The 13,763-nt window shown below is 43.7% G+C and overlaps 1 protein-coding gene across 2 annotated transcripts in view; it reads right to left on the reverse strand.

The window, feature by feature from the left end:
- Positions 1–814: 814 nt before the first annotated feature.
- Positions 815–13,763, reverse strand: part of LOC130020913 (peroxisomal trans-2-enoyl-CoA reductase-like) — a 30,325-nt gene continuing 17,376 nt past the window's right edge. Inside the window, exons 6-8 of one of the 2 annotated variants that reach the window (XM_056111581.1) lie at positions 13,303–13,410; positions 9,281–9,392; positions 815–1,308 (exon numbers count right to left, since the gene is read on the reverse strand). In XM_056111581.1, coding sequence (XP_055967556.1) covers positions 1,223–1,308; positions 9,281–9,392; positions 13,303–13,410 — 306 coding nt within the window. In that variant the 3' untranslated portion in view covers positions 815–1,222. The remainder of the gene's footprint in view (positions 1,309–9,280; positions 9,393–13,302; positions 13,411–13,763) is intronic. The other variant, XM_056111582.1, reaches the window with a different exon arrangement.

A 13,763-nucleotide genomic window follows, 5' to 3' on the forward strand; every position in this document is an offset into this window, starting at 1 on the left:
ATCGCTGCTAAAATGCTAGCTAGGAAAAGATGTCAGAACTTTCCACATTAATAGCACCAGGCAGGAAATGTAAGGTATAAGGTGTGCCTACTCTGGGGTAACTTTGTAATTGTTCAGACTTGGAAGAGAGCAGCTCCTTAAGTGTCAGCCCCCACAACACACACACACACACACACACACACACACACACGCACACTTCATTACTTCATTCTAGGAGTCTGAGAAAATGGCAGATTCTGGGGCCATTAACCCAGAGCCTGGCTTAACATTCACTATGAGTATTACTCATAAGGAAAGAAGATAGTAACTTTGTCTCAAAAGCAAATAACCGAGTTTGGGGAGTAGACAGACTGTGTTTATATATGTGTTTGAGAGAGAGGCAGAGACAGACACAGAGACAGAAAAACAGAAAAAGAGACAGAGACAGACAGATAGAGAGAGAATAAAAGTGTTTGCCATAGAGGCTGGCTGTTGGAGTGCAGAAGGAAACTGGGGACACTGGTGATAGGAAATGTGTACTGGTGAAGGGTTGGGTATTAGAACATCGAATGATTGAAACTCAATCATGAACAACTTTGTAACTGTTTCTCGGGAAAATTCAATTAAAAAAGGGAGGGAGGGAGAAATTGATGTATAACAGAAAAACATGGAGAAAAGCTAAATATTTTGAATAGTCCTGAAAGTCCTGCACTGCAAAAGAAAAGTCCTTGAAGTAAGTGTTTTTTCCCTTGAAGTAAGATGTCTATGTAAATTTGACTTTAAAACAAAGAAACAGACATACACAGAGATAACCACCAAAAAGCTTTATTAGTCCCAATTATTTAACATGAAAAACTTACATCATTGCATAATTCAGATTTGAAGCATGAAAATAGTTGTCAAATATAGACTACTTGCTTACCTTTATAATTAACTACTTAAACCTCAAGGAGGCTAAACTACCTCTATTATTAATTTGCAACTGTTTGACTTTTGAGATAGCTTAGAAATAAAAAGTATGACCACATAGTAAAATTCATTTTCACTTCTATCAAATTTTTTTTCAATCTCAAGTGAAAAGGCATCAATTGTGACTTTATTAGTAGTATAGTAGTTGCAATCAATATATGATTATCAAGAATAATAGTGATATCGCCATACAAATTATTAGGCCCTGAAAAGTATACAAATGCATTGTTGAGCTGGTGAGGCACCTGCAGAAACATCCCTTTATTTTCTTGACTTAGAGCTTGGCCCTCTGCTTAAAAGCCTCCTTTATCCTTTTCACAGCTGAAAGGTCCCCTGGTCCCTCAGGCCAGTTGTCATGATCTGTAAAGAAGAAAACCTCCAGTCACATCTTTTCTCATTTGTTTTTTTTTTTTTTTGGTTTTTTTGGGGGGGGGGGGGGTCACACCCGGTGATGCTCAGGGATTCCTCCTGGCTCTGAGCTCAGGAATCACTCCTGGCGGTGTTCAGGGGGCCACATGGGATGCTGAAAATCGAATCCAGGTCGACCACATGCAGGGCAAACGTCCTACCCGCTGTATTGGATATTGTAACATAGAATGATTAAAACTATCTATCCAGCCTCCTTTTCTCATTTGTTATTTAAAACCTCATGTGATTCTCCCTTTTCTCAGCAAGAAAAAGGAAATTTGTTGCAACAAATAACAGGGGTTTAAAATAAAGGCCAGTTCTGCCACTTAACTGGCTTGCCCCTTCCTGAACCCCCAGTTTCTTATCTCATAAAGAGAGAAAAGAACAGTTCTCATTTTTAAATATCCACAAGTTAAATGCGTGTCCCAACATACAGCCACAGGCATACTATGGCCATTCAATAAGGCTTACATTCTAAGTAAACATAATTTTTGGTTTTTGGGTTTGGGCCACTCCTAATGGTGCTCAGGGCTTACTCGTCTATGCACAGGGATCATTCCTGGTCATGTTCAGGGAACCATGAGGTGGGAATGGAATGGAATTTGGAGTGGAATCTGGATTAGCTGCATGCATGGCAAGCAACCTTTTCAACTGAATCATCTCTATGACCCCAGTAAAAATAATTTTTATAAATATGTTTTATAATTTTTATTGTAAACACCACTGCACTCTGCCCCCGCGCCTGGGTGTTCCTTCCCGGAGTCCCTTGGAGGGGAGCGGGTTGAGCTTTCCTCCCCGCCCCAACCTGGGCTCCGGCAGCCGAAGACCTCCAGGACCAGCCACCACCATGCTGAGACCACTCTCCGTACACATGAAGGTACTGGCAGAGGGACAAAGCCACGCGGGTTCCGGGGCCGAGACCTCCAAGCCTACTCGAATTGGAGTCGAGCATCTTCCACCCAGATCCTCCAAATTCCAGTAGGCGGGGGTCACACCCACCACCTGGCCCCCTGGCGCCGTGTAATCCCATCAGCGGCCAAGACTCAGAGACTATAAAATCCAGATCCCGGACGAGAACAGTGCAGTCTCTGCCCCCGCGCCTGGGTGTTCCTTCCCGGAGTCCCTTGGAGGGGAGCGGGTTGAGCTTTCCTCCCCGCCCCGACCAGGGCTCCGGCAGCCGAAGACCTCCAGGACCAGCCACCACCATGCTGAGACCACTCTCCGCACATGTGAAGGTACTGGCAGAGGGACAAAGCCACGCGGGTTCCGGGGCCGAGACCTCCAAGCCTACTCGAATTGGAGTCGAGCATCTTCCACCCAGATCCGCCAAGACTCAGAGACTATAAAATCCAGCTTCTGGAACATCTTATTATGACATCTTATTATCTCATTCCTACTTTGGACAAACTTGCAGGCTATCGAATGTAGCCTGCCCACAGGGCAGAGTCTGGCAAACTCCCCGTGGCCTACCAAATATGCCAAATACCAGTAACAATGATGGGTCTCATTCTCCTAAAGAGCCGTGAATATAATCTCAGGGCTAGGATGAAAGAGACGTTACTGGGGCCTGCTCGAGGCAATCGACGATTAACAGGTTGATGAAATGATGAAATGAAATGAAATGATTTTTATAAAACATAAAGGATTATGTTTTTGTCAGCATGTTTGTCAGCATGCAGATTGCTACAATAAGCCAGTCGACCAAAAGCCTACATTTGGTAGACTGGGAACACCTGTAAAAGTGATTAGAGGTCTCCCCAAAAGCCTCTGTCCCCCTTGGAGAGCCCAGCAAGCTACCAAGGGTATCCTGCCAGCACGGCAGAGCCTGGCAAGCTACCCATGGCGTATTTAACATGCCAAAAATGGTAACAATAACGGGTCTCATTCCCCTGAACCTGAGAGAGCCTCCAATACAGCAGCGTTGGAAGGACAAGTAAGGAGAGGCTGCTAAAATCTCAGGGCTCGGACGAATAGAGACATTACTGGTGTCCACTAGAGCTAATCAATGAGCAATGGGATGACAGTGCCACAGTGCTAGAGTGCTCCTTTATGAGTGGCCTACACAGCATCTTCTCTGCTATTTACCGTTTCAAGTGGCCTCAGTTTCTATTTCGGAATCCACGAGTTTCTGGAAAAGGGGGGCCCCTTTTGATCACTGGATGATCTAAATCAATCTAAGTCAATAACCCGTGTCTGTGATGACTGGTTGAGTGTGGACATTTGCATAAGTAGGTCAAGCAGAGGGAGTGCCAGAGTAGTGTATTTTTTATTGGTTCCATCCTACATTTTTAACTTCCTGTGAATTCCTGGACTCTTTCTGATAAATAGGAAGTTAACAGTTGTCCAACTTCATACAATTCTGCCCCAGATTTAGGATCACCAAAAGCCTAAAGTAATCTGGAATTCCCAAGGCAAATGGCCAATCACTCTGTAGTATTCTTTCGTTCTCTGTAACTTTCTTGTCACTGTAGAGTCGAATTTTCATTTAAAAGGCCCTACACAGAAAATTCTTTTCTTTAGTTTCCTGCATTCACTGTAACATAAAGATCTAATTTTCCTATAACCCCCCCAACACACAGAGAACAAGTTATAGTTAACATGGTCCTACACTAATTTCTTTTCCATGGGGAGCTCCTTTTCCTTCCTCTCCTACTTTCCAATAAACTTTTCTACTTTCTAACTCTGAGTCTGAGCATCTTTATCAATCAATATTTTTATTCTTGAAAATAATTAAAGAACCTGGAAACTGTGGGCAAACACAGACTCCCGCCCCCGCCCCAAACTGCTCCTGCATCACTTAGATCACCTGAACATTAAAAGTGTCCTGTGGGGGGCTGGAGCGATAGCACAGCGGGTAGGGCATTTGCCTTACACGCACAGTCAACCCAGGTTCGATTCCCAGCATCCTATAGGGTCCTGCGAGCACCGTCAGGAGTGATTCCTGATTGCAGAGCCAAGAGTAACCCCTGAGCATGGCTGGGTGTGAATTGAAAAGCAAAAAAAAAGTGTCCTGTGGTGTGTGTTTTTTTCCAGCGACCCGAGTTCGATTCCTCCACCCCTCTCGGAGTGCCTGGCAAGCTACTGAGAATATCTCGCCCGCACAGCAGAGCCTGGCAAGCTACCCGTGACGTATTCGATATGCCAAACACAGTAACAAGTCTCATGATGGAAACGTTAGTCGGCCGGCCCGCTCGAGCAAATCGATGAACAACGGGAGGACTGTGACCGTGACCGTGAGAGGCGACTACTGTAGAATGAAGCTTCCCTGGAGCCGGTGCACATCAGAACACCAAGGCTTGGGGGGCCAGGGTGGGCAGGGGAGATGGAACTGTGACTGCAAGAAGTCGGCCAACACGTGGCCCCTCCCCACAGTACAAACCAGCAGTAGGAACGGTTTTCTGTTATTCTCCCCTTTCATATTCCATTAGATCCACACTTTGGCCTCTTATACCAAACTCTCACCAGGGTAGCCTCACTACCCCAACAACATTAGGCCAATAGTCCATTAGTCCAATCAACATTACCCCCAAACTTACAAGAATAATAGTGAGCTCAAGAAACAATACAGGGTCTGGAGCGATAGTACAGCCAGTAGGGCATTTTCCTTGCACACGGCCAACCCGGGTTTGATTCCTAGCATCCCATATGGTCCCCCAGAGCACCACCAAAAGTAACTTCTGAGTAACCCCTGTGCATCACCAGGTGTGACCCAAAAAGAAAAAAAAAAGAAAAAAGAAACAGTACAACCCTAATCAAAAAGTAACAGTACGTTCAGGCCAAAGAACACGTTCCCTCAATCAACACAAAAGACTGCACACAAATTACACAGGAACACCAAATAGGAAGGGAATATCCCTGAAACGGAAAGAAGAGACCACCACCTATCAAACTCTTCCAGGGTCCTCCCTGGCAGTGAGGGGGTGACGGGCATGCTGATAGTGTATTGGGAGAAACAACTTCCAGATCCCCATCATTTCCAAGGGGAAACACCTTTCCATGAAAATTAGATGTAGACAGAATCCCTGAAGCCTCAATAAGGAATATCCATTTACATAATCTCTTTGATAAAGAATTCAGAGACGAAATGGTGAAAATGTTTAATGAGCTGGAGCGATAGCACAGCGGGCAGGGCGTTTGCCTTGCACATGGCCGACACAGCTGACCGGAGTTCGATTCCTCCACCTTTCTCGGAGAGCCCGGCAAGCTACCGAGAGTATCTCGCCTGCACAGGAAACCCTGGCAAGCTACCCGTGACGTATTCAATATGCCAAACACAGTAACAAGTCTCACAATGTGACTGAGCCCACTCAAGCAAATTGATGAACAAGTGAGGACAGTGACAGTGACAGTGAGCTCAAAGAAACAGTGGGATGGAGAGTCAATAAAATACAGGAGGATATGAGAGAAACAGTGAAATAGACAGCCAGTACAGCAATCCAAGATGGGAGGTATCACCTTATCCAACATCAACTACAGAGTGGTGGTAATTAAAACAGCATCATATTGGAATAAAGACAGATTGGCAGATCAATGGGATAGCGCTGAATATCCTGACACAGATCCTCAAATATATGACCATTTAATTTTTAATAAAGGAGCAAGAAATATGAAGGGGAGCAAGGAAAGCCTCTTCAATGAGTAATGCTGGGAAAACTGGGTAGCTACATGTGAAAGAAAGAATTCCTATCACTATTCAACACCATGCACAGAAGTTGCCGAAAAGCCCTCCACCCTCTGGCTAGGGAATTCGGGCGGGGGGTTTCCTAGGAAAGTCCTGCAAGCATCTCAGATAGATTTAAAAGAGAGGCTTATAGCACAGTGGTAGGGCATTTGCCTTGCGCACAGCCAACCCGGTAGAGCCGGTTTCGATTCCTCCGCCCCTCTTGGAGAGCCTGGCAAGCTATGAGAGTATCTCGCCGGCACTGAAAGCCTGGCAAGCTACCCGTGACGTATTTGATATGCCAAACACAGTAACAACGAGTCTCAAAATGGAGACGTTACTGGGCCCGCTGGAGCAAATCGATGAACAACAGAAGGACAGTGTTTGTTTTGTTTGCACAAAAGTCTGATCAAAATGGATAAAAGACCTCAGTAGCAGACCTGAATCCATAAGGTTCACGGAGGAAAACACTGGCAGCTTCGTGACACTGAAGCTAAAGGCATCTTCAAAGATAAAACACCACTGGCCAAGCAAGTGTAAGCAAAGATAAGCAAATGGGACTGTATTAAACTAAGAGTTTTCTGCATATCAAAAGAAATAGTGACCAAGATACAAACACAGTCCAGAGAATCGGAAAAATTGTTTACCCAATAAGCATCTGGTAAGGGTTTAATATCAAAGATATATAAAAAAAAAAACTGGTAGAACTTTACAAGAAAAAAAAGCATCTAATCCCATCAAAACATGGGGAGAAGAAATGAACAAAGACTTTCTCAAGGAAGAAATACAAAAGGCACTTTAAAAATTGCTTTACATCACTGATCATCAAGGAGATGCAAATCAAAACAACAATGAGATATCATCTCACATCACCAACACCGGCACACATCAAAAAGAACAAGAACAAGCAGTGCTGGAGGGGATGCAGGGAGAAATGGACTTTCAGTCTTGGTGGGAATGCCGACTGGTCCAGCCTTTTGAGGAAAAAGTATGGGCATTACTCAAAAAAAAAAATAGAAATTGAGCTTCCATACAACCCAGTGATTCTGCTTCTGTGACTATATCCTGGGGACCCAAAAAACACAATAGAAAAGCACTTTCTATTTTCACTGCAGCACTATTCATGATAGCCAGAATCTGGAAACAATCTGAGTGCCCGAGAACAGGCTACTCAATAAAGAAACTGTGGTGCATCTACATGATTGAATACTATACAGCCACCAGGAAAAAATGAAGTCATGATATTTCTGTATAAATGAATTGACAGGAAGAGTATCATGCTGAGTGAAATGAGTCAGAAGGAGAGGGACAGATAGAATGATAGAATGACAGAAGGAGAGGGACAGCTAGAATGATTGTACTCATTTGTGAGATATAAAAAATGTAGTAGCACTGTAGCATTGTTCATCGATTTGCTTGAGCGGGCACCAGTAATGTCTTTATTGTGAGACTTGTTGTTACTCTTTTTGGTGTATCAAATACGAAATGGGGAGCTTGCCAGCTCTGCTGTGTTGGCGGGATACTCTCGGTAGCTTGCCAGGTTCTCCGAGTGGGACGGAGGAATTGAACCCGGGTCGGCCATGTGCAAGGCAAATGTCCTACCCGCTGTGCTATCGCTCCATGTAGTATGAGACTATAACCCAAGGACAGTAGAAATGAGGGCCAGAAGGGCTGGTCCACAGTTGGAGAATGGGCTGTTACAATAGAGAAGGGACAATGATAGTTGGAAATGATCACTCTGGGCAAGAATTGAATGCTGAAAGTAGGTAAAGAAATATACATGATAACCTTTCAGTACCTGTATTATAAAACGTAATACTTAAAAGGAAAGAGAGAGAGAAAGAGAGCAAGAAAGAAGAAAAGTGCCTAGAGGTAGACTGGGGGCATAGAAGGAGGGAAACTGGAGACATTGGTACTGGGAAATGTACACAGGTGAAAGGATGGGTGATGGAATGTCCTATTACCGGAAACCCAATCATGAACTGTAGGATAACATTGGTTTGTCCTTTCTGTTTTGCCATAGGGAGCTTAGGTTTATTGGGTTACTTTCATCACAGTGCTCCCATTCCTTTGTGTTTATTTGTAATTTTTTTCTTTGTGCTATGTTGACTTGTAAATATTGTTTTTCTCTTCTTCTTAAGTCCTTTGCATAGTTAATTCAGAGCAATGTCCTCTTTGTATGGACACAAGAAAACAATGCTGTGCTTTCGTAACTTGGGAGTTAATTGACTCTAAATGATATTTACCTTCTGGACATCGGTTCTCTCAACCTAAACCTCAGTTGCCCTTACTTCCTAGCACCCCCACAAGCAGGGTCCCAATGAGGAACTGGATGAACCCAGGGCAAGTGGTGAGCTATGTGCTATTCTGGTATGGAAATGGGCCTGGCCAAAGTGCCATGATGCTTACCTATAAGTTAAGAGCTTGGTTATGGACAAATGCTGACATGATCCAATAACTAGATTCGGATCCTGCTAGGGTTAGGAATGATTAATTTGGCCTGAGTACTGTAGCTGAGTCTGTGGTGAGATGTTCCTGGGAGAGTCACTCTACAAACTCAATGTATCTCTTACTGTGTCCAAACAAAACAACTAATATTAAGAAATAGAATTAAGATGTTAATCAAGATGTTAATTAAATTATTGGACTAAGGAGGAGAGGAAAGGCCCCTAGGTGGTGTTTCAGCCCTTGAGCCTGATGGGAGGTCAGGAAGGACTTTCTTATGTTAATTTTGCTACCTGACTGGGTGTATCACTAGTGCCAGGGAGTTGGAGAGAGAGGAAGGAGTTGGAGAGAGGAAAGAGTTAGGAGGGGAGAGAGAGAGCAGGGCAGCAAGATGGAGCACAGAGAGAGGAGCAGGAGAGATAGGAGGAGATGGTAATGAGACCCAGTGTGAGACTAGAATGGGGGTTCAGAGAGACTGGAATAGGAGCTTGGGGAGAATGGAATATAGAACAACTGATCAATCAGCCGGCTTGGCCCTCAATTCCTCCTCCGTCAGCACCAGGGCCAGGGTCCCCCCTGGTGGGGGAGTGGCTTGGGCCCAGGAGTGGTGGCAAGGGTGAGAGCCCCCAGGGTTTCCCGAGCCCATAGGAGATTATACAACGAACAGCTTTGTAACTGTGTATCTCACAGTGATTTGAAAAAATTAAAAAGAAAGAAAGAGAAAGAAAGAAAGAAAGAAAGAAAGAAAGAAAGAAAGAAAGAAAGAAAGAAAAGTGTTACGGTAGTGATGACTTATTTCTGGAGTGCTGGAGCGCTCACCTGGTATCTGAAATAACTTATTATACAGGGACTGGCCCCCATCCACGTCCACCAACTGTCCAGTGATAAAGGAAGCTGCTGGCGAGAGCAGGAAGCACACCAAGGGAGAGATCTGCAAACAGAAACACAGGACACAGCAAAGCAAAGCACTCTCCCCACACCTGGGGCTTCTTTCCATCGCTGGGGACACATCATAAAGCCCAGGACTGGGACCGGAGCAATAGTAAGCAGGTAGGGTGTTTCCCCTGCTCCTGGTCCACCCGAGTATGATCTACAGCATCCCATATAGTCTAAACTCACCAGGTTTGATTTTTGAGCACAAAGCCAAGAGAAAGCCCTGACACTGCAGCATAGGGTCCCAAAACAAAGAAAACTAACAAAGGGGCTGGAGTAATAGCACAGTGTGTAGGGCAGTTGCTTTGCATATGGCTGACCCGGGTTCGATTCCCAGCATCCCATTGTAAGGTCCCATGGGACCCTGAGGGAAATTCCAGAGCTAAACTCTGCTAATTAGTAACTCTTCCTTACCTGGCCTCTCCCTGGTAAAGCCTTGAGATGTAAATCCTGGCCCCTCCCTAGTAGAGCCCTGAGCTGTAAATCCTGACTCCACTGTTGATTCTTCTTAATTGAGAGGTAAATCCTACCTCCACTGTAGACTCTTCCTTATGGGCCCCTCCCGCTAGTAACTCTCCCCATATCCCCCTCCACCGGAATGCAGGGGTCCTGAGCTGTAAATCACAGGGAGCCACGTAGACATAGAAGATAACCAGATGTCTGAGTTATGAGATACCCACTAGCCACAATGCCCATGTACGTAAATGCTGATCTTTGAATCTATAGGCTAAGGAGTGATGTACTTTTAATTGGATTGGTTAAGAAAGTATACCTTGTTACGAATCTATTGGCCATGAAATGTGCAGTCTCTGCTGTAATGGCCAGTAAAGGCCTATATAAGATATCCTTTGAAGAAGCTCGGGGTCTTGTCTGATGGCTTGACCCTGACTATCCAGCTCAATAAACTACCTGCTTGCTGATTGCATTCCTGCGTGATCCTTGCTTGCAGTCAGAGATTCAGAGTCATGTTCTAACATGATATGGTCCCCAGAGCACTGCCAGGAGTGATTCCTGAGTGCATGAGCCAGGAGTAACCCCTGTGCAATGCCGGGTGTGACCCAAAAACCAAAAGCAAAAAAAAAAAAAAAAAAGCACAGGATTGTATGATGAATTCTACAGTGTGAGAGCTCCATGAACTGAGGAACCGTCAGTCCTGTCGCTATGTGAACATCCTTCAAATGAGGCGACTAAATGGCATGAGATGAAGGAGTGCTGAATCAGCTAAATGATGGAAAGAAACTAAAAACAGTGTTTTTGCTTGCTTGTTTCCCATTACAAACCATCTGGTTTCTTCCGCACCCTGCATTCCCATCACATTGGATTATTCAGTACCACCTCATGTGGCCTGTGGAGTTAAATTGGGTAGAGGCCCTCTCATTGGTTGCAACAAAGAGAGGTTACAAAATGGCTACAATAGCAGCAGAGAATAAAACTGACTTAGATTCAGGGTCACATTCAAAACCCACCTTTTGGTCAAAGGCAGGGCAAACACCCAGAGGCAGGGTTTTGTCAAGTGAAGCCAACCCCTCATTCCTTATTTGAGACACCCACCTATCTGCTTAAGAATTTAAAATTTAGGATTAGGGCTGGAGCGATAGCACAGCGGATAGGGGGTAGGGCATTTGCTTTGCACTTGGCAGACCGGGATTAGATTCCCGGCATCCCATATGATCCCCTGAGCACCGTCAGGGGTGATTCCTGAGTGCAGAGCCAGGAGTAACCCCCGAGCATCGCCAGGTGTGACCCAAAAAGGAAAAAAAAATTACAGGATCTCATTGGATCTGAGCTTCTTCTTTTTTAAAAATTTATTGAAGGAAGGGCGGTTCGGGTGTTGTACTAAGTACAACTCACTGGTGCTCAGGACTTACTACTCCATGCTCTGTGCTCAGGAATCAGTCCAGACACTGCTTGGGAGAGCATCAGCAGCTCCAGGGATCCAATCTGGACTAGCCAGGTGCAAGACAAATGAGTGCCTTGACCCTGTATGATCTCTCTCATCGTGGTGCTTAATTTCATCATTTGTAAGTAAGTGCACTGTATCTCACAAGCCAACCTAAGATTCCGTCAGTTCAGCTATCCCTTTTTTAGATATTTGAAAATATGAAGAGCTCTAGGGAGCTCTTGTTAAACCACAGCTACATTCCAACTCCAGTCCCCAAATATGTCACTGAGAAGATGTTGGGTCGGTAACTGAAAAAGGGACACCACTTCTGACTTAACCACTCTCCCCTCATTGATTCTCATAGTGATCACAAAAATTAAAAATCTCAGGTGGAACCTCTGGTATCACATGGTCCCCTGAGCACTGACAGAAATGGTCCCTGAGTTCTTAGGGAGTAGCTTCTTAGCAAACAAACACCAACACATACAAATACATTTATATACATGTAATAATATATATATATAAATTAATGGAAATTTTATTTTAATAAAAAGTGCTTCTATTGAGAAATATGACATATTTTGTTTATTGTTTATTTGATGCCTTTGTTTGGGATCTACACCTACAGGTGCTCAGGGGTGAGTTACTCCTGGCTCTACACTAAGGAAATCCTCCTGGTAGTGCTCAGAGAACCATATGGGAAGCCAAGATCAAACTCTGGTCAATCATGTGCAAAGCAAACACCCTGCCTGCTAACACTTGACCCCTTAACATCTCTATTTTGGTTTTTGTCTTATTTTTCTGTTCTTCAGTAATAATTTTTTTTTCATGTTCAAAATGCTATATTTCTGACTAAGTTTTTATTATTTTTATTGAAAAATTTTTTTCTTTATTTACATTTTAGGGCTGGAGCAATAGCACAGTAGTTAGGGTGTTTGCCTAGCACACGGCCACCCGGGTTGATTCCTCCATCCCTCTCGGAGAGCCGGCAAGCTACCGAGAGTATCCCACCTGCATGGCAGAGCCTGGCAAGCTCCCCATGGTGTATTGATATGTCAAAAATAGTAACAACAAGTCTCACAATGGAGATATTACTGGTGCCCGCTCGAGCAAGTCGATGAACCACGGGAGAACAGTGCTACAGTGCTGCTATTTACATTTTAGGAATGATGATGCCAGTATTTAAGAAAATGGCTGATCTTTGCATACTTCAGTCTGGTCACCCAATCTGGCTCAGGAGAGATCCACATGGCACTTGATATTGTCATGATGCTCCGGCTGACTTTGGATCATATGCATATCAATAAACACCATGGGACAAAAATAATGCAGCTGAAAGTTACAATGAAAAAAGCAGGCATGTGAAAGTAGACTATAGACCAAACATGATTGCCACCCATTGCCTCTTTTGCAAACCACAACACCCAATAGGAGAGAGAGAACAAAAGGGACTGCCCTGCCACAGAGGCAGGGTGGGATGGGGGGAATGGGGGATGGGAGGGATACTGGGATCTGTGGTAGTGGGAAATGGGCACTGGTAGAGGGATGGGTAGTTGATCACTGTGTAATTGAAACCCAAGCACAAAAATCTGTAAGTCTACAACTGTACCTCATGGTGTCTCACTAATAAAAATTTAAAAATAAATAAATAAATAAATAAATAAGTGACAAACATACTATTCTTTTTAAAAATAAATTAAAAATAAAGCGAAATCCACTTGATAAAAAAAAAGAAAAAAGCAGGCATGGTGTTCTTAGTTAACATAGCATTGACTCCTGAATAAAGACTGTGATAAGCCCTCGAAACACAGTTGTATATTCCTGAGAGTCGGGAACTGAAAGGGAAATTTATTTGGTAACAATTGGAATGATGCTCTCTATCAGTCAAACAGATAATGTCAAAAGGACACTAAGTATTACAAATGTCTAAAGTATAAAAAATCACTTCTCAGCCTATGGCTCAGATCAAGCGTAATGTCTAAAACATAAAAAAGTAATTTGGGTCAGTATTAGAAATAGACATTACCTCCTGAGGAACTCCAATTCTTTTAGCTGGGATTTTCTCAAAGTCTCCAAATATGCTATTTGCCAAATGACCATAGTTGTTAAAAGCCGTCTCAGAATAAATTATCCCCTGTGTTTAAAAAGAAAATGGGAACAGAATAAAGTACATACAATTAATTAAATGTGAACTGTAAAGACATGAAAGCAGTCTATCAAATAATACCCAAAATACATTGAGTTCAGAGTAATAGAAGTTAACTAAGCATTTTTTTTTCAGTAGAAGTTAACTAGGCATTGTTTTCCCAGCATCATCAAAGGTCAACCACCCAGTCATGTAAATAGATTAGCTGAATATTTATTGTGGAACTCCAGCTACCTAATAACCAGTTATGTCCTAGGTTATTTTTTATCCAGGAAAGACAAGGGTTTCTGAGACTGTAACTCTGTGAGTAGATTGGAGAGGCAGTTCATTGGGAACAAGAG

Source organism: Sorex fumeus, unplaced genomic scaffold (assembly GCF_029834395.1).
Source record: "Sorex fumeus unplaced genomic scaffold, SorFum_2.1 ptg000014l, whole genome shotgun sequence".
NCBI lineage: Eukaryota > Metazoa > Chordata > Mammalia > Eulipotyphla > Soricidae > Sorex > Sorex fumeus.